Source organism: Orbicella faveolata, unplaced genomic scaffold (assembly GCF_042242905.1).
Source record: "Orbicella faveolata isolate gen_17 unplaced genomic scaffold, um_ofav_v1 contig_35, whole genome shotgun sequence".
Taxonomy (NCBI): Eukaryota; Metazoa; Cnidaria; class Anthozoa; order Scleractinia; family Merulinidae; genus Orbicella; species Orbicella faveolata.
Window position 1 is genome coordinate 27,008,857 of NW_028301564.1, and position 22,807 is coordinate 27,031,663.

The 22,807-nt window shown below is 38.2% G+C and overlaps 2 protein-coding genes across 5 annotated transcripts; both read right to left on the reverse strand.

Annotated features, from left to right (window-relative positions):
• Positions 1-176: 176 nt before the first annotated feature.
• On the reverse strand, positions 177-21,700 carry LOC110040917 (uncharacterized). Of its 2 annotated transcripts, none has more exons than XM_089273155.1 (8): positions 21,468-21,700; positions 10,038-10,154; positions 9,288-9,479; positions 8,543-8,893; positions 7,372-7,499; positions 5,087-5,105; positions 3,721-4,008; positions 177-2,346 (listed from the first exon to the last, which is right to left on the reverse strand). In XM_089273155.1, exons 1-8 carry the CDS (start codon positions 21,538-21,540, stop codon positions 2,135-2,137), a joined length of 1,380 nt encoding a protein of 459 aa, XP_089129281.1. In that variant the 5' UTR covers positions 21,541-21,700; the 3' UTR covers positions 177-2,134. The 2 variants fall into 2 exon arrangements, with proteins under 2 accessions (XP_089129281.1, XP_089129280.1); XM_089273154.1 differs by lacking the exon at positions 21,468-21,700 and adding an exon at positions 10,391-10,552.
• On the reverse strand, positions 11,787-21,543 carry LOC110040916 (uncharacterized). Of its 3 annotated transcripts, none has more exons than XM_089273158.1 (8): positions 21,463-21,543; positions 21,115-21,231; positions 20,358-20,549; positions 19,614-19,794; positions 18,437-18,564; positions 16,237-16,255; positions 14,867-15,151; positions 11,787-13,811 (listed from the first exon to the last, which is right to left on the reverse strand). In XM_089273158.1, the coding sequence occupies exons 4-8, from the start codon at positions 19,774-19,776 to the stop codon at positions 13,495-13,497; spliced, it is 912 nt and encodes a 303-aa protein (XP_089129284.1). In that variant the 5' UTR covers positions 19,777-19,794; positions 20,358-20,549; positions 21,115-21,231; positions 21,463-21,543; the 3' UTR covers positions 11,787-13,494. The 3 variants fall into 3 exon arrangements, with proteins under 3 accessions (XP_089129284.1, XP_089129283.1, XP_089129282.1); XM_089273157.1 differs by having other exon boundaries at positions 18,437-18,482; positions 18,525-18,564; positions 19,614-20,549; XM_089273156.1 differs by having other exon boundaries at positions 19,614-20,549.
• Positions 21,701-22,807: the final 1,107 nt, after the last annotated feature.

Sequence of the window (22,807 nt, forward strand, 5' to 3'; positions counted from 1 at the left end):
GCCCAAGAACACAGCATAATGTCCCTGGCCAGGGCTTAAAAACCGGACCGCCGGATCCGGAGACAAGCGCAGTAACAGTGAGACCACGCCCCAGGTGGAGAGGTTCGATCGACTGTATTATACCTGCATGATTATTGTGCCGGCTTCTTTTGGAGGGAAATTTTTTATGCCTGAAATGCATTGGAATTCATTGCAAATTTAATTCTAATAACTACAAAAATAGACACAGTAGTAAAAATACATATTAAGTATACATACAATAACAAATACAAATTTCAAAACATTTCTAAAGTGTAAAATACCTAATACTGTAAACCAGCTACAGTCTGCATACAAAAATAATTCTGTATGTACTACACTATTCCTTAAACTATACTCTTAGTACAGGTGAATAAATCTATGATAAAATCTACAATTATCCTCATGAGCAGTGCTTTGCCTTGCCACCTTAGGCTTCTGGTAGACCAGCTACAAATATTTGGTGGACATTTACTATATTCATGAATGTTTGTCACATTCGCGCACAACTATGTTCAGCTAAAAACGTTCGAGTTTTCTCCTGCCCCATTCTATAAAAAAAGCTCATACTATGTACAACAAAGATTAAGTGTGGACAGTCCTCTCAACCTTTGAGACGAAGATTTCGGCATACCAACTTTCAAATTCCTTCGTTTCTATAGGCATCAATCTGTAATTTTTTTCTTACTCTGCCATTCCGGAGATTTTAACTACATGGCAAGTTCAGTGATATCGGTGATCAATGCCTATGTTGTTTAACCTGACCAATAAGTCTTAGGTGAATATGATTTTGACAACTTTTGGTAATAAGTGGGTTGAAAGACCTGTTAGATTTTTTTCGCTCGTGTTTCAAGCCCTAAACACAAACTGGCTATACAGTAAAGTATATGCACGTTAGCTTGTTAAGGGTAATAAGACTAAATTTTGGCTTCCCAGTAAATACTACTAAAACGAAGATCTTCAAACGCATTCTCTGTTTAAAGAAAGGAACTTAACTCATCTAGTCTTAAATTGAAACCTGTCTCAATATTCTACAGTCGTAAGGTGTTTACTTTAACAATTAAAACAGACGTTTATAATTACAAACTCTAGTTAAAATTATTGTTTCCTTCAAACAGAAGGTACGTTAGTTTCTGGGTGGCAAAATGTTTTAAAATTGCAAGACGGGGTTCCTCTTTTAAGTGTTTAACACATCAATAACACATTTGTCGCTATAATAAGTCAAGTCTTAACAGTTCTAACAGACCCTTATCTTTATGTTTCGGGTCCAACGGTGAAACTATCTTGGTCGCAATAAGTAGGACCTCTTGATATACCCTAACAGGGATATCTTTCTACAAAAAATAGCATCACATAAGACTAAAATGGAAATCTTGGTCCACTGTTAGTCCATGGAATTACACTACTCGCCGATATCGACAAGTAATAAAATGTAAAAACATCCTAAAATCTCTAGCAAAAAACTGCTATGTCACTTTTTATCGTGAGATGCAAATCAAGAAATAAAAGTACGTTTAAAACGTAAAAAATAATTTCCTTAGCTATTTTCCGTGATTTAGATTAACATATACAGGCAAAAACTAACGATAGATAAATCCGACGTTTCGGCGACATCTTGGCGCCATTGTCAAGGGAAACTAATTAAATATGCGATTTCAAGAGTAACTAAGAGTTCAGAGTTTCTAATTTGCATAAGTTAGACAAAGACTTTAGCGCGAACTGAGTTTGATTGTACATTTAAACACGGTCGTGATTGTTTAATGAGTAACATCTCATTAATGAGACAATCAAACTTGTTGTGGCATTTTTTCAACACGCTAAAACAATTGCGAAGGTCATCCGGAATCCTGCCTGCGTGTCTATTATCATAGTGATTGCGTACAACAATAAAAGTAATAATAATGATAAAAAATGCTTGGGAAGGCTTTACCAGGGCAGACTGTAGCTCTGAGGAAAGCTGTCCAATTTACTAAGGCAAGAAGATGACTTCGTCATCGAGCGTTTTCCGCCATCTGCCAAATTGAGAACAGCTTTTCGGGACTATAAGTATGCAGTTGATGAACTGGGAACTGAAAGATGTCCCAGTAATTCGTTAACAATGTCAAGACGCCTTATGTTATCTTCTTTTAAGTGCCTTGCAAAAACCGTAGACCTTCAAATCCGGGTTGCTTGTTCGAAGGTACTCCAGTGTTTTCTTGCCGGCCTCTGGATCGTTCTCTAGAGACTTAATTTTGAGCTGATCCATTTTATACTTGGAGGCGATCTGCCTCCACCCTCCGGAACCGTAACTTTTCTGGGTGAGAAGGTCTGCAATCCGGTCTTGAGTATCTAAATGAATTAGAGACAAGATTACTTAATGCAAACTTGAGGGAATTTCACAGTTGCTATCTTGTCAAATTTACGTCCAAAATATAAGGGAAACACAAACGCAGTACTATAATTTGGAAACTGCAAATGATATTTCTTGAAGCGATTGCTAGGAGTAATTCCAAAAGATATGTAGTCACAGTAACGTTCTTGCATCATGCTAATGATGCTAGAACGCATGCGTAGGACATGTTAGGGTTCTACCACAAGAACAAGCACTCAGTGTTGGTGTGTGATATTGTATGAAATGTATCTTCCATTTGATACTAACGCTTATTATTCTGCGCATGCGTTTAGAGCAAATATTCGAGGAGAGCAAGCAGTTTTCTGACACAAACAGGCAATTTCATTCCATTTAGCTCAACAAATTGGTGTCGATGAGATAAATAGCTATTCAGCCACTGGAAAAGATTGCCGCTAATTCCACAGGCCTACAATTTACGAGACAAGATTTCTGGAAAGACCGAGCCAAAGGCTTTACAAAAGTCTATGATATCTACCACTAGTAGGTCATTTCCTTTTATTGTAAATAGTCATTTCATTGCATTGTAAATGGTATTGTCAATGCTCTAGAAGAATTGTTTACTAGTAGATTTAAGAATTCTTAGGTAGGTCCACATCAGCTGTATAAGTTGCCCTACTGACCTGCATTACGAAATAAACAAATAAATAAAAAAAGAATAAAAATATAGCTTTGTGAAGATATCAAAGAAGTAAGGTAAGTACATCATGTTTTACGTAGTCCTCACAAACACTTGTCCCACCCTGCCCTGCCCCTACTGCAAGGCTAATTAATTAAATGAAATTAATTATAGTCAAACCAAGTGAAGCGTACCCCTCAAGATAACATTAATGAATTGGTTATTTGAATATTGAACCAGGTAGTTGTTCCAAGAATACAGCTAATGGGATCAATATTCAAATGGTCAATTCACTATTGCATTCTCAAAGCATCTAGCAGGTTCAATATTCAAATAATCAATTCCTTAATGTAATCTTGAGGGTATGCTTCAGTTGGTTTGACTGTAATTAAACAAACATAATGATTAAAGTTAACACCTTTGCACCTTAGTGCTGAGTACCTTAGTGCTGAGTACTTTAGTGCTTTAGTGCTTTAGTGGCCCCCTAAACCATCCCAGTAGTGCACTCTGCACCAAAAACAAAAATGACTAGTGAAAAAAGAAACAGTTAAAGAAATTTCAGGTTCGAGTCGGAAATCGATTCAGGACTGGGGATCATAACGACGTCGGATTATTTTGGGAGCTGCACAGCACCAGCCTTTTAAACTACTAGGTTCTGAAAAGAATTAACTTTGATCCGGACTGAGGGACATACTTGTTCCAAAACAAGGTATAACATCCAGTTCTGCGGACAATGATTCTTCTTTAACGCTGGGACTATCTTCACAACTAGCAACACACTTATACCAGCCAAAGTCACGCAATGTAACAGATTTAACGACAAGTGTGCCCCCTTCTTTTCTCTGTAACACTGCACCATCTTTATACCACTCATAAGTCGGTTTGCTGTTTCCTTGAGCTTTGCACTTGAAGACCAGCTCCGCTTTTGAGCCTTCGTTTATTGTCTGGGATGATGGTTCCTCTATTATTTTTATTGCTGGCCCTGCAACAGATTCAACAATAAGATCACGAACTTAAGATTTCTATTACCTGATAGATGACAAGAGCACAGCCTTCATCAACTTTCACGCACAGAGAGATCGAGCAGTCAAGCTCATAATCTAATTGTTTTAATATAGACCTACTAGTCGTTCAAAACTTTATCTTAATCCTCTTCACAGAGACTTCAAAAATGAAAATTAGTGTCCATCATTTGTCAACAAGCACACAATGTTAGGCTACTCACTACAACAGAATAGCTAGTGAGCAGGGTAGCCAATAAGAGAACAACATTTGTGGTAGAATGCTAGTAGATTTATACTAAATTATTTGGAAAAACCTGGATCATTCAAGTTAGATTACTCAGCTTGCAATAGCCATGGCCTGTGCTCTAGCTCTAGGTGTCTGCGTGCCACAGGTGACTAGCTTTTGCTTTTGGGTGACAGGAAAAACTCACTTTCTTATATATATGCTTCTGTGTTAGGCACCCAGGATTTCATGGTTGGGAGCCTTTAGGCTCCTTGTTATTTTCTTAGACTGACAGCCCTGAATACCACCACAAATTTCTGACAATTTTAGCTCATGCCAACCTCTTAAATGTACCATCCTCTAAGTTTACTGATCTAAATGTCAAAGAAGTAAAATGACAGCTTTAATATCCTAGCCTACAAACCTATTTGCCCATTTCATTGCCCACTTTGGGTTGGTGGTAGAGAAAGAGATGCACAGCAACTATCAGTAAAGGTGAAAAGGTGAAGTCTGCATAATGTTATGAGCCAAGTGGCCCATCAGGCCAGACCTTATCTCTAGTTTCTGTTGCATGAAGCGACTAGGAGTATTCCTACCTCCCCATGGATGGGATGCTGGACCATTGCAGGGTTACTCCCCTGCATTAAACTTGCTAGTACGCATGGAGAGAGGCACTATGAGAGTAAAGAGTCTTGTCCAAGAGCACAACACAATGTCCTTGGCCAGGGCTCGAACCTAAACTGCTCAATCCAGAGTCGAGTGCACTGATCATGAGGTATTAACTCATGACTTTACCTCCCAGGATCTATAAGCAACGAAAAGTAATTCCTTACCTTGTGACTCATCAATATCCTGAAAGAGAAAATAGAGAGAGGGAATAGTTGCTATATATCTGTGTACATGTTTGTTATTAAAACGTTGTGCTGGAATTTTAATGAACACAAGAAAAGTGTATAGAGAAGCACTATGCAAGGTGCTGCCGAGTGCTTCTAGACATAAATAATTCAGACAAAAAGCTTGCAAGTTGCAATCCTTAATTACAATGTAACTCAACAATGCATGAGTTTACAATAACTGCAGAAATTCTTGTGTGCTCATTGGCTAAATTTTCATTGTCAATGTTAAAAGTGGACAGGCACATGAATTTGATGTTGATGCGACAAGCAAGAGCAAACAAACTATTTGTTGTTGTAAAAAACAAATTGACCTCTGTTTTTCATTAGTCTAACTGACCTATTATCGACGATGAATTTGTCATATCATTGTCAAAGTAGTCTGCAGATCCACAGCTACTTTGAAATTCATGATCATTAAGGTATCAGTATACCCCAAAATTGACCATTTTCAGAAAAAATGTTTTTCACTTTTTCAGGTAGATCTCATTGCGATCTTTCATTTAAAAAAGATTCCACAGAAAAACATTGATTCTTAGAAAAGTTATCAACAAAAAACGTTTCTTTTCATTAATTACCTCTAATTGATAAACGTCTATGTGTTGTCATGAGAAGTTAACTTGCATTAAAAAGTCACATCACAGATTGCGGCATATGTCTTAATTAATGATTATCTAACGCCTGTGTTTGGTAGTCAGTGATCTGTTCTGAGTTTTCCCTGTTTGTAGATTGTTGATCTAAGTATAAAAATGTCGTCGAAGAAGCGCCAATGTTTGTGACCCTTTGCAAGTGTGACAAAAGCACAACAGAGGAAAAAGCTGCGGAGAAAGAGGTTTCAAAATTGGGCTGACGTGTTAGCTGGCTAGCAATAAAGTTTCCTGCCTCAGGAAGAAGTTGCTTGCACTGGATGAGGAAAATGTTTGACACTCTCTCAGCATTACTTCCTTGGTGTCTTCTTCATTCGAGGCAGTAATGGTAACATTTTAACTCAATCGGTATCTCATGGGTTTCCTTTATGTTGTTTATGAGTGTGCTCTTTCGTTGTCTGCGATATCTCTAAGCTAAGGCGTTTTGAAAATCGAAAAAAGAAACAAAATGGAAACGAAAATTATTTTCTTACTAACTTGGGTGCACGAGCGGTGGAATTCAGAAGATATCGCAAAGGATATTTCCCACAGGAGGCAACAATTGAGACTCCTTTGTAAATGATACAAGCTCTATTGTTAAAGTAAAACAAGCCTTCAGAACGCCCCAAAGTATATTTTCCTTCGTATCTCAAAAAGAACATTTCAGCGAGTGAAGCATACATTTTAAGTTCGTTTCCGGCAAATTTTCAATGTTTTTGCAGAAGAAGAGTGCGAGAAAAGAGAATGAGAAGAGAATGTATGTTGCATTAACTCTAAAAGTTTAACTGCATGTCAAAAACAAACCAGACAAGTAATCAAAATTTCCCGACACCGTTTTTTAAAGAAAGGTGTCAAGAAGACATAGCGATGTTGATCACATCCTCCCGCTCAAATCTGACCAGAAACGAACTTGATTAGTGAACCTATTGTACTTTGATAAATAAGGCGCCATATTCGGAAAACCATAAATTTTTTTATCTTGATGAATATACTTTCGTAATCTACAATTCTTAAGCTTTCAGAAAGTATATACTTCAATAGGGTTTGCGTCAAAAGTCTGACTCTAAAGCGACGCTGACAAATGATGGTCATTTGAGGTATACTGATACACGTACATGTACCTTAACAGGAAAGACACATGAAAAACTGACGTCAAGTCATTGATGAGAAGGCTTCCTATGGACCTTGATGAAATGGATATGAAGAAATTGCACATTCTCGGCCGGGTTGAATGGACTATTCCTGTGCCTGTGGCACCATAATGAGCGCTTAATACAATCATAATGAACTTAAACTGGAAAATTGCCAGTACCAGTGAAGTATGAATTATTATTAAGGGCTATTGTTTGAAACATCAACTTCAAAAGCTCATTTACCTTTAACAATTTAAGTTGATTGATAAAAGAGCTTACATGTAACAGCTAGGTAGACCTCTGCATGAAGTGTTAGCTGCCACATGAATTGTAACACTGAGCATGGTTGTTAAGTGATGCTCACAGGCAAACAATATTTCTTGGCACATGGTGTTAACAATCATGGGTATATTAGTTAGCAATTAATAATAAGTAATGAATAAAATGTACAGTGTAAATAATGTACCTGTTCTTCATTGGTTACAAGAAGCTCATCCTTTTTTGATGATCGTCTTCCTTTTAGCATTTCAGTACTGAAACTTGAAATCGAGGAGCTTCGTTTCCATTTGCCAGATTCACCATCTGCACTTTCTCCTATAAACATTTTTAGAAGTTGCTAATAGCTCTAATTACTTTCATTTATAAGTGTTTGTACCGTATTGATTGTTCATTGTTAGATCTCCTAATGTGAAGGAATTCAAATATTTTACCATTTCCCTCTATTTCTCCATTTCTTAAGCATCAAAGTTTTAAGATCTGTTTGAAACGATGAATAACAACCTTTACTATTATTATCATTATCATCTTTAATATTATTATTATTATTGTTATTATTATTATTACGATTTAATTATTATTAAATTCATATTTTATTAAATTTAACCCTAAAAAAATTATAAAATAAATCAATACGAAAGATTCACAGAACAAAACAATGTGCTAGGAAATACTACACTCCTGAGAGCTGAGAGTCACTCTGCCAAAATTCTACTGTTCATCCAGTAAACTAATTAAACAGATTAAACAATTCCACAGGTCTACGCTGTGGAAATTAATATTTGAGTAAATACAACCTAAAAGCTGGGAAAAAAATTTACATGCTCCAATTAAAAAAAAAAACAGTATTAACAAAAAGAGTTTTGTCCAAAAAAGAAAGGAACTAATAGATGGCTTCCTCTTCAGTTTCAACGCCAAAGTCCGCATTCTTGACATCACTGGGGACTCCCTTGGTTGTCCTAGAACCACTCAAACAGATGAGGGCAGATCTCAAGAGTGTAAACGATGTTTTTGCTCTGATCCAGGAGATCGTCTTAGTGTACTGTTCTCCCTATTACTATTACTACTATTATTATTGTTGTTGTTATTATTATTATTATTATTATTATCATTATTACTATTAATGCATTATTATTAATCGCGAGAGAGCAGTACAGCCACCAAGTACATATCATCTACACAAACACTTATTTTAAATTCATTACAAGTATAATTAACATACATTGTACAATTTACATGTACATGTAGGTGTGAGTAATGTAAATGGCATGTGCAATACACAATAATACTGCACATTAAAATTAAAATGTACTGTGAGTTATATGTATGGAAAAAATAAAAGACTGATTGGCTTGTATTACCACTCTTTTGTGAATCTCTGCTGAATTGCCGACTGAGTCTGCGCATTGGACCACTGCTGGTGGTATCCTTATGATCACTGGCTGCAGCTTCATCATTAACAGTTGCTTTACATGTAGCACCATCAGGGACACCATGAAGTGCTGCTGGATCGTCTCCAGGCATTCTACCACTAGTATTATCCTGAGGAGTATTCAAATTGACAGAAGCAGCAACAGGTACATTTACACTATTTCTTTTAGGCAAAGAGCCATGTGTAGCATTCTGGTTTGCCTGCTCATTCATAGCAGTAGTGTTCTGATTCAGATTAGCACCACTGTTGGCACCATCGATATTCTGTCTTTCAGCAGTACCTGAAAATAAATTTCACAGACAAAAAGTGATTCAGCTGTGCATCATAAAATATAACATACATGTACATGGAAGAGGAAAAGATGCAGTGTGCTTGTACTCAAAGTACTCAAAATGCTTCAGGTACCTTAAAGCAGAAGTACCCTGTTCACACTCTTGTAATCTGCTTATTTAAACTAGGTTATGAATTCAACTAATTAAACACCTGGGCGGAGAGAGGTTAACTGTGAGAGTAAAGTGTCTTGTCCAAGAACAGAAAACAATGTCCCTGGCTTAGGCTTGAACCCGGATCACTTGATCTGGAGTCCAGAGCACTAACCACGAGGCCACCAAGCCTCCCCAGAAATAGCAAGGCTTAACTGTATATATACTGACAACACATTCAACTGTACTGACCCCCACAGGTGTAAGAATGGTGGCTTTTTTGTGATTTAGGGGTCCCATGAGGAGAGAGTCGAGGAGTTCCCGGATTGGATGGAGCAAAACCTAGATTGATAGGTCTAGAGACTGCAGATGGCTGAGGTGTTGAGCCAGTGATATGTGAGTGTAATGCTGCATAGACTTGACTGATGTTTCCATTTCCTTGTGCTAAGATATAAAAAGAGAACAAAATAATGTGCATACTGTCAGTAATATTGTGACTGTGTTTAATACAGGCTACACATTATTTACAATATTTTAATTAAAATTTTTGCTTATGGGTAACAAATATTTAGAGCTCAATGTGTAATGATCATAAGCATTTGATTAAAGTGATTACTAACATAACAAACAACATTTGGGAGATATTTAACCCAAAGCATGGGTGAAGAATTTCTGGGTGACTTTACAGACTGTAGCATTCATTTCTGGCTAGCTGGGGTTAAGCCAATCAAGTCTAGCCAAGTTGTGGGTCTAATTGGCGGTACTTCAACTTGTATCAGAGTAACACAAAAGGATCCTGCATGAAGCTAAAAAGCTGATGACATTAACTTTCACAATTACTGTATGTGTGCATTAATTCTCACACTTTCCTCTTTCTTCTGTTAATTTAATGCATATTTCCAAACATGTACATTACCTCACTCAGTTAAAAGTTTAGGAAATTCTAGCTTGGCTACACTGATTCAAACTACATGTGGGTTATGCCAATTAATGTCACTTTACCTGCATGAAGCCCTTCATGAGATCCAGCTTGGGTCACAGTTGATTCTGTATGCAGTGGGCTGTCTAACTGTACTGTGAGCTCCCTTTCGGGACCATTTCGAGCATAAACCTGCGCTGCTATAATATCAACAATAAGTCATTTTTTTTGTTTGCCACTCAGAGTAGTAACAACATAATGCCAGCAGTTGACATTTTACATGCCGTCAGATGTGAGGACATTAAGCGAGGACTGCATGTTGCAGCGACTCGAACGAGTTAGCTGGCATAACATTGTATCCCTCTAATAGGGGTATACTTAAAAGTCACTAACATGATTCTCAACATCAGTGGGAACGAAATAATGCAAACCTTACAGCACTCAGCCTTGAAACATCCTATTTCTCGCTGTCTTCGACATCTGGCTTCCCCAGCCAAGCAATCAACCATAACGGCAGCTTAGGAGGGAGGGGAAGGGCCCGGGTGGGACTCTCATATAAAAAAGACGGGTGTGCTGGTCGGAAATTTTAGAAAGAACCCCTAAGAGGTACCAAATCTGCGTTTTTAACCCCTAAAAGGTATTGCAAGCACCCCTGTCATTTATATATGGAATTACGCCTCCCCCGCCCCCTCCGGGAAGGGGCCGATATTACGTGGTCGCTGAGAATATCCAAAATGGCTGCTCCACGATCCATACCGGTAGCCAGTTTGTAACATATTGTGGAGTGCTAGTGTAAACATGTAATGAACGGCATTAGTGACTGTTAGTGCTGGTGTTAGTGACTTTCCGCATACCTTTTTTAGAGGGATACAAGAAACCACGAGGGATATAATTTTATGCCACCTTACTCATTCGACTCTTACTGATGTTTTGTTAATGTTTTTAAAAATCTGACCACCGGTAGGCCATAAGGTAGGCCACAGGGTAGGCCATGGCCTACTCCACGTTTTGTCCAAACCCGGAAAATGTAGGGAGGGAGAGCTCAAACTTCTCAAAGGTTACCGTTTCCGCTTTTACTGGCAAGCAACTGTTTCTCTCGTGGCTTTGCAGGGTGGAAAATGTTCCGCAACAAGTGCAAAAAACGCGTTCTAACAGCGCATGTAAAGTTTAGAGAAGGGGAGTGTGTAGGAAATTGCTGCTGTAAGTCAATTGACAAGAGTGCAAGGTTGTTGTAGTAAAAAAGGAGTTTGTTATATCTTTTTAATTAATTCAAAACATGTATGTAAATCAATGGGATATTATTGTAGAAATTGCACTCTCCACGCTGAATCTTTCTCTGTTTTTATGGGCATTCGCAAGATAGGGAAGTTACATCAAAAATGACATTGAGGTACACTTAAAGTGAGCTGTTGTACTAACCTGTCCCCTATGTGGAGAGATAAGGGTGAAGTCTGTATACGAGCCAAGTGGCCCATCAGGCTGGAGCTTATCCCGGTTTCCGTGGCATGAAGCGACTAGGAGTATTTCTACTCCCCCCCCCCCCCCCCCTCCCCGGATGGGATGCTAGTCCATCGCAGGGTTACCTCCGGCATTATGTTCGCCGGTACCCATTTGTACACCTGGGTGGAGAGACGCACTGTGCTCAAGAGTGAAGTGTCTTGCTCAAGAACACAACATAACGTCCCTGGCCAGGGCTTAAAAACCGGACCGCCGGATCCGGAGACAAGCGCAGTAACAGTGAGGCCACACCCTAGGTGGACAGGTTCGACTGTATTATACCAGCATGATTATTGTGCCGGCTTCTTTTGGAGGGAAATACTTTATGCCTGAAATGCATTGGAATTCATTGCAAATTTAATTCTACTAACTATAAAAATAGACACAGTAGTAAAAATACATATTAAGTATACATACAATAACAAATACAAATTTCAAAACATTTCTAAAGTGTAAAATACCTAATACTGTAAACCAGCTACTGTCTACATACAAAAATAATTCTGTACGTTCTACACTATTCCTTAAACTATACTCTTAGTACAGGTGAATAAATCTATGATAAAATCTACAATTATCCTCATGAACAGAGCTTTGCCCTGCCACCTTAGGCTTCGGGTAGACCAGCTACAAATAATTGGTGGGCATTCAGAATATTCTTGAATGTTTGTCACATTCGCGCACAACTATGTTCAGCTAAAAACGTTCGAGATTTCTCCTGCCCCATTCTATAAAAAAAGCTCATATTATGTACAACAAAGATAAAGTGTGGACAGTCCTCTCAACCCTTGAGACGAAGATTTTGGCATACCAACTTTCAAATTCCTTCGTTTCTATAGGCATCAATCTGTAATTTTTTTCTTACTCTGCCATTCCGGAGATTTTAACTACATGGCAAGTTCAGTGATATCGGTGATCAATGCCTACGTTGTTTAACCTGACCAATAAGTTTTAGGTGAATATGACTTTGACAACTTTTGGTAATACGTGGGTTGAAAGACCTGTTACATATTTTCGCTCGTGTTTCAAGCCCTAAACACCAACTGGCTACTGTACAGCATATGCACGTTAGCTTGGGTAATAAGACTAAATTTTGGCTTCCCAGTAAATATTACTAAAACGAAGATCTTCAAAACGCATTTTCTGTTTAGCACTACTAAAGAAAAGAAATTAAGTTATGTAGTCTTAAAACCTGTCTAAATATTCTACAATCTTAAGCTATTAATTTTACTTTCACCAGTTAAAACAGACGTTTATAATTACAAACATCTAGTTAAAATTGATTGTCTCCTTGAAACAGAAGGTACGTAAGTTTCTGGGTAGCAAAATGTTCTAAAATTGCAAGACATGGTCCCTCTTTTAAGTGTTTAACTCATCAATAACACATTTGTCGTTAATAAGTCAAGTCTTAGCTGTTCTAACAGACCCTTATCTTTATGTTCCGGGTCCAACGGTGAAACGATCTTGGTCACAATAAGTAGGACCTCTTGATATACCCTTAAAGGGATCTCTCTCTACAAAAACGGCATCACACGTAAGACTAAAATGGAAATCTTGGTCCACTGTTAGTCCATGGAATTACACTACTCGCCGAGATCGACAAGTAATAACAAATTGTAAAAACATCCTAAAATCTCTAGCAAAAAACTGCTATGTCACTTTTTATCGTGATCTACAAATATAGCTATTTTGGTGAAAAATCAATTTGTACAACAATAAATGCTGACCATATGACAAACCCACCGGGCTGACGTCGATATGTCAAACACGACAGGTACGATGGCACAGTCACTATGTCAAAACGACTTACTACGCGTAAAATAATTGTTACGCTGAGTTTATGAACTGATAATTAATGATAATGATAACAACACTAAATTGCTTGGGAGGCTTTACCAGGACAGGCCTGCAAGCTCTGAAGAAAGCTGTCCAATTTTAACAAAGGGTCACTAGACAGAGCTGCTCTAGTTGGAAGGGAAAGCACCATATTTAGCCTTCGAGCGATTACCGCCCTACGCCAAAATTGACAACAGCTTTTCAGAACTACACATATACATTTGATGAACTGGGAACTGAAAGATGTCCCATTAATTCCCTAACAATATCGAGGCGCCTTACGCTATGTTCTTTAAGTGCCTTACAAAAATCGTAGACCGTCAGATCTGGGTTGCTTGACCGAAGGTATTCCAGTGTGTTTTTGCCGGCCTCTGGATCGTTCTCTAGGTTTTTAATTTTGACATGATCCATTTCATACTTGAAGGCGATCTGCCTCCACCCTCCGGAACCGAAACTTTTCTGGGTGAGAAGGTCTTCAATCCGGTCTTGAGTATTGAGGTCAATATCTTTCAGACATTTGTACGCTGAAAAATGAATTAGAGACAAGATTACTTCATGCAAACTTGAGGGAATTTCACAGTCGTTACCTTGTCAAATTTACGTCCAAAATATGAAGGAAAAATAGGGCACTACTACATGTTTAGTTTGGAAACTGCAAATGATATTTCTTGAACCAATGGCTAGGAGTAATTCCAAAAGATATGTAGTCACAGTAACATTCTTGTATCATGCTAACGATGCTAGAACGCATGCGTATGACATGTTAGGGTTCTACCACAAGAACAAGCACTCAATGTTAGTGTGTGATCTTGTATGAAATGTATCTTCCATCTGATACTAATGCTTATTAATCTGCACACGCGTTTAGAGCAAATATTGGAGGAGAGCAAGGGGTTTTCTGACACAAATATATAGCTTTGTGAAGATATCAAAGAAGTAAGGTAAGTACATCATGTTTTACGTAGCCCTCACAGGCACTTGCCACATCCTGCCCCGCCCCTGCTGCAAGGCTAATTAATAAACTGAAATTAACTGCAGTCAATTAGTGAAGCATACTCCTTAAGATTACATTTATGAATTCATTATTTGAGTATTGAACCCACTAGTTGTTTCAAGGATGCAATAATGAATTGATTAAATACTGAATCAGCTAGTTGTTCCAAGAAATACAGCTAATGGGTTCAATATTCAAATGCTTGATTCATTATTTCATTCTTAAAGCATCTAGCAGGTTCATATTCAAATAATCAATTCATTAATGTAATCTTGAGGAGTGAGTTTCAGTTGGTTTGACTGTACTTAAACAAACATTAAAGTCAACACCTTAGAGCCTTATCGCAGCTCGTAAGTACTTTAGTGGATGGCGGTCCCCTAAATCATTCCAACAGTGCACTCTGCACTATGGGATGACAAGTTAAAAAACAATCAGTTAAAGTGATTTCAGATTCGAGTCGGAAATCAATTTAGAACTGGGGATCGTATCGTGTCAGATTACTTTGGGAACTGCACATCACCAGCCTGTTAAACTACTAGCTTCTAAAAAGGATTAACTTTTATCCAGACTGAGTGACATACTTACTTGTTCCATCACGAGGTTTAACATCCAGTTCTGCAGGCGATGATTCTACTCTAAAGCTGGAACTATCTTTACAACTAACAGCACACTTATAGCAGCCAAAGTCAGGTAATGTAACAGATTTAAGGACAAGTGTGCCCTCTTCTTTTCCCTGTAACACTGCACCATCTTTATACCACTGATAGGTCAGTTTGCGGTTTCCTTGAGCTTTGCACTTAAACACCAACTCCGCTTTTGAGCCTTCTTTTATTTTCTGGGATAATGGTTCCTCTGTTATTTCCATTGCCCCTACAACAGATTCAACAATAAGATCACGAACTTAAGATTTCTATTGCCTGATAGTTGACCAGAGCACAGCCTTCATCAACTTTCATGCACAGAGAGATAGAGCAGTCAAGCTCATAATCTAATTGTTTTAGTTTAGATCTACTAGTTGTTCAAAACTTCATCTTATTCCTCTTCACAGAGACTTCAAAAATGCAAATTAGTGTCCATCATTTGTCATCAAGTGCACAATGTTATTTTCATCACTAACTACAACAGAATAGCTAGTGATTGGGGTAGCCAATAAGAGAACAACATTTGTGGTAGAACGCTAGTAGATTTATACTAAATCATCTGGAAAAAAACCTGGATCATTCAAGTCAGATTACTCAGCTTGCAATAGCCACAGCCTGTACTCTAGAGGTGTCCGCGTGCCACAGGCGACTAGCTTTTGCTTTTGGGTGACAGGAAAAACTCACTTTCTTATATATACGCTACTGTGCTAGGCACATAGGATTTCATGGTTAAGAGCCTTTAGGCTCCTTGTTATTTTTCTTAGACTGACAGCCTTGAATACCACCACAAATTTCTGACAATTTTAGCTCATGCCAACCTCTTAAATGTACCATCCTCTAAGTTTACTGAGCTAAATGTCAAAGAAGTAAAATGACAGCTTTAATATCCTAGCCTACAAACCTATTTGCCCATTTCATTGCCCACTTTGGGTTGGTGGTAAAGAAAGAGATGCACAGCAACTATCAGTAAAGGTGAAAAGGTGAAGTCTGCATAATGTTATGAGCCAAGTGGCCCATCAGGCCAGACCTTATCTCTAGTTTCTGTTGCATGAAGCAACTAGGAGTATTCCTACCTCCCCATGGATGGGATGCTGGACCATTGCAGGGTTACTCCCCTGCATTAAACTTGCTAGTACGCATGGAGAGAGGCACTATGAGAGTAAAGAGTCTTGTCCAAGAGCACAACACAATGTCCTTGGCCAGCCTGGGCTTGAACCTAAACTGCTCAATCCAGAGTCGAGTGCACTAATCATGAGGCATTAACTCATGACTTTACCTCCCAGTATCTATAAGCAACGAAAAGTAATTCCTTACCTTGTGACTCATCAATATCCTGAAAGAGAAAATAGAGAAAGGGAATAGTTGCTATATATCTGTTTACATGTTTGTTATTAAAATGTTGTGCTGGAATTTTAATGAACACAAGAAAAGTGTATAGAGAAGCACTATGCAAGGTGCTGCCGAGTGCTTCTAGACATAAATAATTCAGACAAAAAGCTTGCAAGTTGCAATCCTTAATTACAATGTAACTCAACAATGCATGAGTTTACAATAACTGCAGAAATTCTTGTGTGCTCATTGGCTAAATTTTCATTGTCAATGTTAAAAGTGGACAGGCACATGAATTTGATGTTGATGCGACAAGCAAGAGCAAACAAACTATTTGTTGTTGTAAAAAACAAATTGACCTCTGTTTTTCATTAGTCTAACTGACCTATTATCGACGATGAATTTGTCATATCATTGTCAAAGTAGTCTGCAGATCCACAGCTACTTTGAAATTCATGATCATTAAGGTATCAGTATACCCCAAAATTGACCATTTTCAGAAAAAATGTTTTTCACTTTTTCAGGTAGATCTCATTGCGATCTTTCATTTAAAAAAGATTCCACAGAAAAACATTGATTCTAAGAAAAGTTATCAACGAAAAACGTTTCTTTTCATTAATTACCTCTAATTGATAAACGTCTATGTGTTGTCATGAGAAGTTAACTTGCATTAAAAAGCCACATCACAGATTGCGGCATACGTCTTAATTAATGATTATCTAACGCCTGTGTTTGGTAGTCAGTGATCTGTTCTGAGTTTTCCCTGTTTGTAGATTGTTGATCTAAGTATAAAAATGTCGTCGAAGAAGCGCCAATGTTCGTGACCCTTTGCAAGTGTGACAAAAGCACAACAGAGGAAAAAGCTGCGGAGAAAGAGGTTTCAAAATTGGGTTGACGTGTTAGCTGGCTAGCAATAAAGTTTCCTGTCTCAGGAAGAAGTTGCTTGCACTGGATGAGGAAAATGTTTGACACTCTCTCAGCATTACTTCCTTGGTGTCTTCTTCATTCGAGGCAGTAATGGTAACATTTTAACTCAATCGGTATCTCATGGGTTTCCTTTATGTTGTTTATGAGTGTGCTCTTTCGTTGTCTGCAATACCTCTAAGCTAAGGCATTTTGAAATTCAAAAAAAAGAAACAAAATGGAAACGAAAATTATTTTCTTACTAACTTGGGTGCACGAGCGGTGGAATTCAGAAGATATCGCAAAGGATATTTCCCACAGGAGGCAACAATTGAGACTCCTTTGTAAATGATACAAGCTCTATTGTTAAAGTAAAACAAGCCTTCAGAATGCCCCAAAGTATATTTTCCTTCGTATCTCAAAAAGAACATTTCAGCGAGTGAAGCATACATTTTAAGTTCGTTTCCGGCAAATTTTCAATGTTTTTGCAGAAGAAGAGTGCGAGAAAAGAGAATGAGAAGAGAATGTATGTTTCATTAACTCTAAAAGTTTAACTGCATGTCAAAAACAAACCAGACAAGTAATCAAAATTTCCCGACACCGTTTTTTAAAGAAAGGTGTCAAGAAGACATAGCGATGTTGATCACATCCTCCCGCTCAAATCCGACCAGAAACGAACTTGATTAGTGAACCTATTGTACTTTGATAAATAAGGCGCCATATTCGGAAAACCATAATTTTTTTATCTTGACGAATATACTTTCGTAATCTACAATTCTTAAGCTTTCAGAAAATATATACTTCACTGGGGTTTGCGTCAAAAGTCTGACCCTAAAGCAACGCTGACAAATGATGGTCATTTGAGGTATACTGATACACGTACATGTACCTTAACAGGAAAGACACATGAAAAACTGACATCAATTCGTTGATGAGAAGGCTTCCTATGGACCTTGATGAAATGGATATGAAGAAATTGCACATTCTCGGCCGGGTTGAATGGACTATTCCTGTGCCTGTGCACCATAATGAGCGCTTAATACAATCATAATGAACTTAAACTGGAAAATTGCCAGTACCAGTGAAGTATGAATTATTATTAAGGGCTATTGTTTGAAACATCAACAACAAGCTCATTTACCTTTAACAATTTAAGTTGATTGATAAAAGAGCTTACATGTAACAGCTAGGTAGACCTCTGCATGGAGTGTTGGGTATATGGGTATATTAGTTAGCAATTAATAATAAGTAATGAATAAAATGTACAGTGTAAATAATGTACCTGTTCTTCATTGGTTACAAGGAGCTCATCCTTTTTTGATGATCGTCTTCCTTTTAGCATTTCAGTACTGAAACTTGAAATCGAGGAGCTTCGTTTCCGTTTGCCAGATTCACCATCTGCACTTTCTCCTATAAACATTTTTAGAAGTTGCTAATAGCTCTAATTACTTTCATTTATAAGTGTTTGTATCGTATTGATTGTTCATTGTTAGATCTCCTAATGTGAAGGAATTCAAATATTTTACCATTTCCCTCTATTTCTCCATTTCTTAAGCATCAAAGTTTTAAGATCTGTTTGAAACGATGAATAACAACCTTTACTATTATTATCATTATCATCTTTACTATTATTATTATTGTTATTATTATTATTATTACGATTTAATTATTATTAAATTCATATTTTATTAAATTTAACCCTAAAAAAATTATAAAATACATCAATACGAAAGATTCACAGAACAAAACAATGTGCTAGGAAATACTACACTCCTGAGAGCTGAGAGTCACTCTGCCAAAATTCTACTGTTCATCCAGTAAACTAATTAAACATATTAAACAATTCCACAGGTCTACGCTGTGGAAATTAATATTTGAGTAAATACAACCTAAAAGCTGGGAAAAAAATTTACATGCTCCAATTAAAAAAAAAAACAGTATTAACAAAAAGAGTTTTGTCCAAAAAAGAAAGGAACTAATAGATGGTTTCCTCTTCAGTTTCAACGCCAAAGTCTGCATTCTTGACATCACTGGGGACTCCCTTGGTTGTCCTAGAACCACTCAAACAGATGAGGGCAGATCTCAAGAGTGCAAACGATGTTTTTGCTCTGATCCAGGAGATCGTCTTAGTGTACTGTTCTCCCTATTACTATTACTACTACTATTATTATTGTTGTTGTTGTTATTATTATTATTATTATTATTATCATTATTACTATTAATGCATTATTATTAATCGTGAGAGAGCAGTACAGCCACCAAGTACATGTCATCTACACCAACACTTATTTTAAATTCATTACAAGTATAATTAACATACATTGTACAATTTACATGTACATGTAGGTGTGAGTAATGTAAATGGCATGTGCAATACACAATAACACTGCACATTAAAATTAAAATGTACTGTAAGTTATATGTATTGAAAAAATAAAAGACTGATTGGCTTGTATTACCACTCTTTTGTGAATCTCTGCTGAATTGCCGACTGGGTCTGCGCATTGGACCACTGCTGGTGGTATCCTTATGATCACTGGCTGCAGCTTCATCATTAACAGTTGCTTTACATGTAGCAGCATCAGGGACACCATGAAGTGCTGCTGGATCATCTCCAGGCATTCTACCACTAGTATTATCCTGAGGAGTATTTAAATTGACAGAAGCAGCAACAGGTACATTTACACTATTTCTTTTAGGCAAAGAGCCATGTGTAGCATTCTGGTTTGCCTGCTCATTCATAGCAGTAGTGTTCTGATTCAGATTAGCACCACTGTTGGCACCATCAATGTTCTGTCTTTCAGCAGTACCAGAAAATAAATTTCACAGACAAAAAGTGATTCAGCTGTGCATCATAAAATATAACATACATGTAGATGGAAGAGGAAAAGATGCAGTGTGCTTGTACTCAAAGTACTTAAAATGCTTCAGGTACCTTAAAGCAGAAGTACCCTGTTCACACTCTTGTAATCTGCTTATTTAACTAGGTTACGAATCCAACTAATTAAACACCTGGGCGGAGAGAGGTTAACTGTGAGAGTAAAGTGTCTTGTCCAAGAACAGAAAACAATGTCCCTGGCTTAGGCTTGAACCCGGATCACTTGATCTGGAGTCCAGAGCACTAACCACGAGGCCACCAAGCCTCCCCAGAAATAGCAAGGCTTAACTGTATATATACTGACAACACATTCAACTGTACTGACCCCCACAGGGGTAAGAATGGTGGCTTTTTTGTGATTTAGGGGTCCCGTGAGGAGAGGGTCGAGGAGTTCCTGGATTGGATGGAGCAAAACCTAGATTGATAGGTCTAGAGACTGCAGATGGCTGAGGTGTTGAACCAGTGGTATGTGAGTGTAATGCTGCATAGACTTGACTGATGTTTCCATTTCCTTGTGCTAAGATATAAAAAGAGAACAAAATAATGTGCATACTGTCAGTAATATTGTGACTGTGTTTAATACAGGCTACACATTAGTTACAATATTTTAATTAAAATTTTTGCTTATGGGTAACAAATATTTAGAGCTCAATGTGTAATGATCATAAGCATTTGATTAAAATGATTACTAACATAACAATTAATTAACAACATTTGGGAGATATTTAACCCAAAGCATGGGTGAAGAATTTCTGGGTGACTTTACAGACTGTAGCATTCATTTCTGGCTAGCTGGGGTTAAGCCAATCAAGTCTAGCCAAGTTGTGGGTCTAATTGGCGGTACTTCAACTTGTATCAGAGTAACACAAAAGGATCCCGCATGAAGCTAAAAAGCTGATGACATTAACTTTCACAATTACTGTATGTGTGCATTAATTCTCACACTTTCCTCTTTCTTCTGTTAATTTAATTCATATTTCCAAACATGTACATTACCTCACTCAGTTAAAAGTTTAGGAAATTATAGCTTGGCTACACTGATTCAAACTACATCTGGGTTATGCCAATTAATGTCACTTTACCTGCATGAAGCCCTTCATGAGATCCAGCCTGGGTCACAGTTGATTCTGTATGCTGTGGGCTGTCTAACTGTACTGTAGGCTCTGTTTCGGGACCATTTCGAGCATAAACCTGTGCTGCTATAATATCAACAATAAGTCATTTTTTTTGTTTGCCACTCAGAGTAGTAACAACATAATGCCAGCAGTTGACATTTTACATGCCATCAGATGTGAGGACATTAAGCGAGGACTGCATGTTGCAGCGACTCGAACGAGTTAGCTGGCATAACATTGTATCCCTCTAATAGGGGTATACTTAAAAGTCACTAACATGATTCTCAACACCAGTGGGAACGAAATAATGCAAACCTTACAGCACTCAACCTTGAAACATCCTATTTCTCGCTGTCTTCGACATCTGGCTTCCCCAGCCAAGCAATCAACCATAACGGCAGGTTAAGAGGGAGGGGAAGGGCCCTGGTGGGACTCTCATATAAAAGAGACGTGGGTGCTGGTCGGAAATTTTAGAAAGAACCCCTAAGAGGTACCAAAACTGCGTTTTTAACCCCTAAAAGGTATGGCAAGCACCCCTGTCATTTATATATGGAATTACGCCTCCCCCCCCCCCCCCCGGGAAGGGGCCGATATTACGTGGTCGCTGAGAATATCCAAAATGGCTGCTCCACGATCCATACCGGTAGCCAGTTTGTAACATATTGTGGAGTGCTAGTGTAAACATGTAATGAACGGCATTAGTGACTGTTAGTGCTGGTGTTAGTGACTTTCCGCATACCTTTTTTAGAGGGATACAAGAAACCACGAGGGATATAATTTTATGCCACCTTACTCATTCGACTCTTACTGATGTTTTGTTAATGTTTTTAAAAATCTGACCACCGGTAGGCCATAAGGTAGGCCACAGGGTAGGCCATGGCCTACTCCACGTTTTGTCCAAACCCGGAAAATGTAGGGAGGGAAAGCTCAAACTTCTCAAAGGTTACCGTTTCCGCTTTTACTGGCAAGCAACTGTTTCTCTCGTGGCTTTGCAGGGTGGAAAATGTTCCGCAACAAGTGCAAAAAACGCGTTCTAACAGCGCATGTAAAGTTTAGAGAAGGGGAGTGTGTAGGAAATTGCTGCTGTAAGTCAATTGACAAGAGTGCAAGGTTGTTGTAGTAAAAAAGGAGTTTGTTATATCTTTTTAATTAATTCAAAACATGTATGTAAATCAATGGGATATTATTGTAGAAATTGCACTCTCCACGCTGAATCTTTCTCTGTTTTTATGGGCATTCGCAAGATAGGGAAGTTACATCAAAAATGACATTGAGGTACACTTAAAGTGAGCTGTTGTACTAACCTGTCCCCTATGTGGAGAGATAAGGGTGAAGTCTGTATACGAGCCAAGTGGCCCATCAGGCTGGAGCTTATCCCGGTTTCCGTGGCATGAAGCGACTAGGAGTATTTCTACTCCCCCCCCCCCCCCCCTCCCCGGATGGGATGCTAGTCCATCGCAGGGTTACCTCCGGCATTATGTTCGCCGGTACCCATTTGTACACCTGGGTGGAGAGACGCACTGTGCTCAAGAGTGAAGTGTCTTGCTCAAGAACACAACATAACGTCCCTGGCCAGGGCTTAAAAACCGGACCGCCGGATCCGGAGACAAGCGCAGTAACAGTGAGGCCACACCCTAGGTGGACAGGTTCGACTGTATTA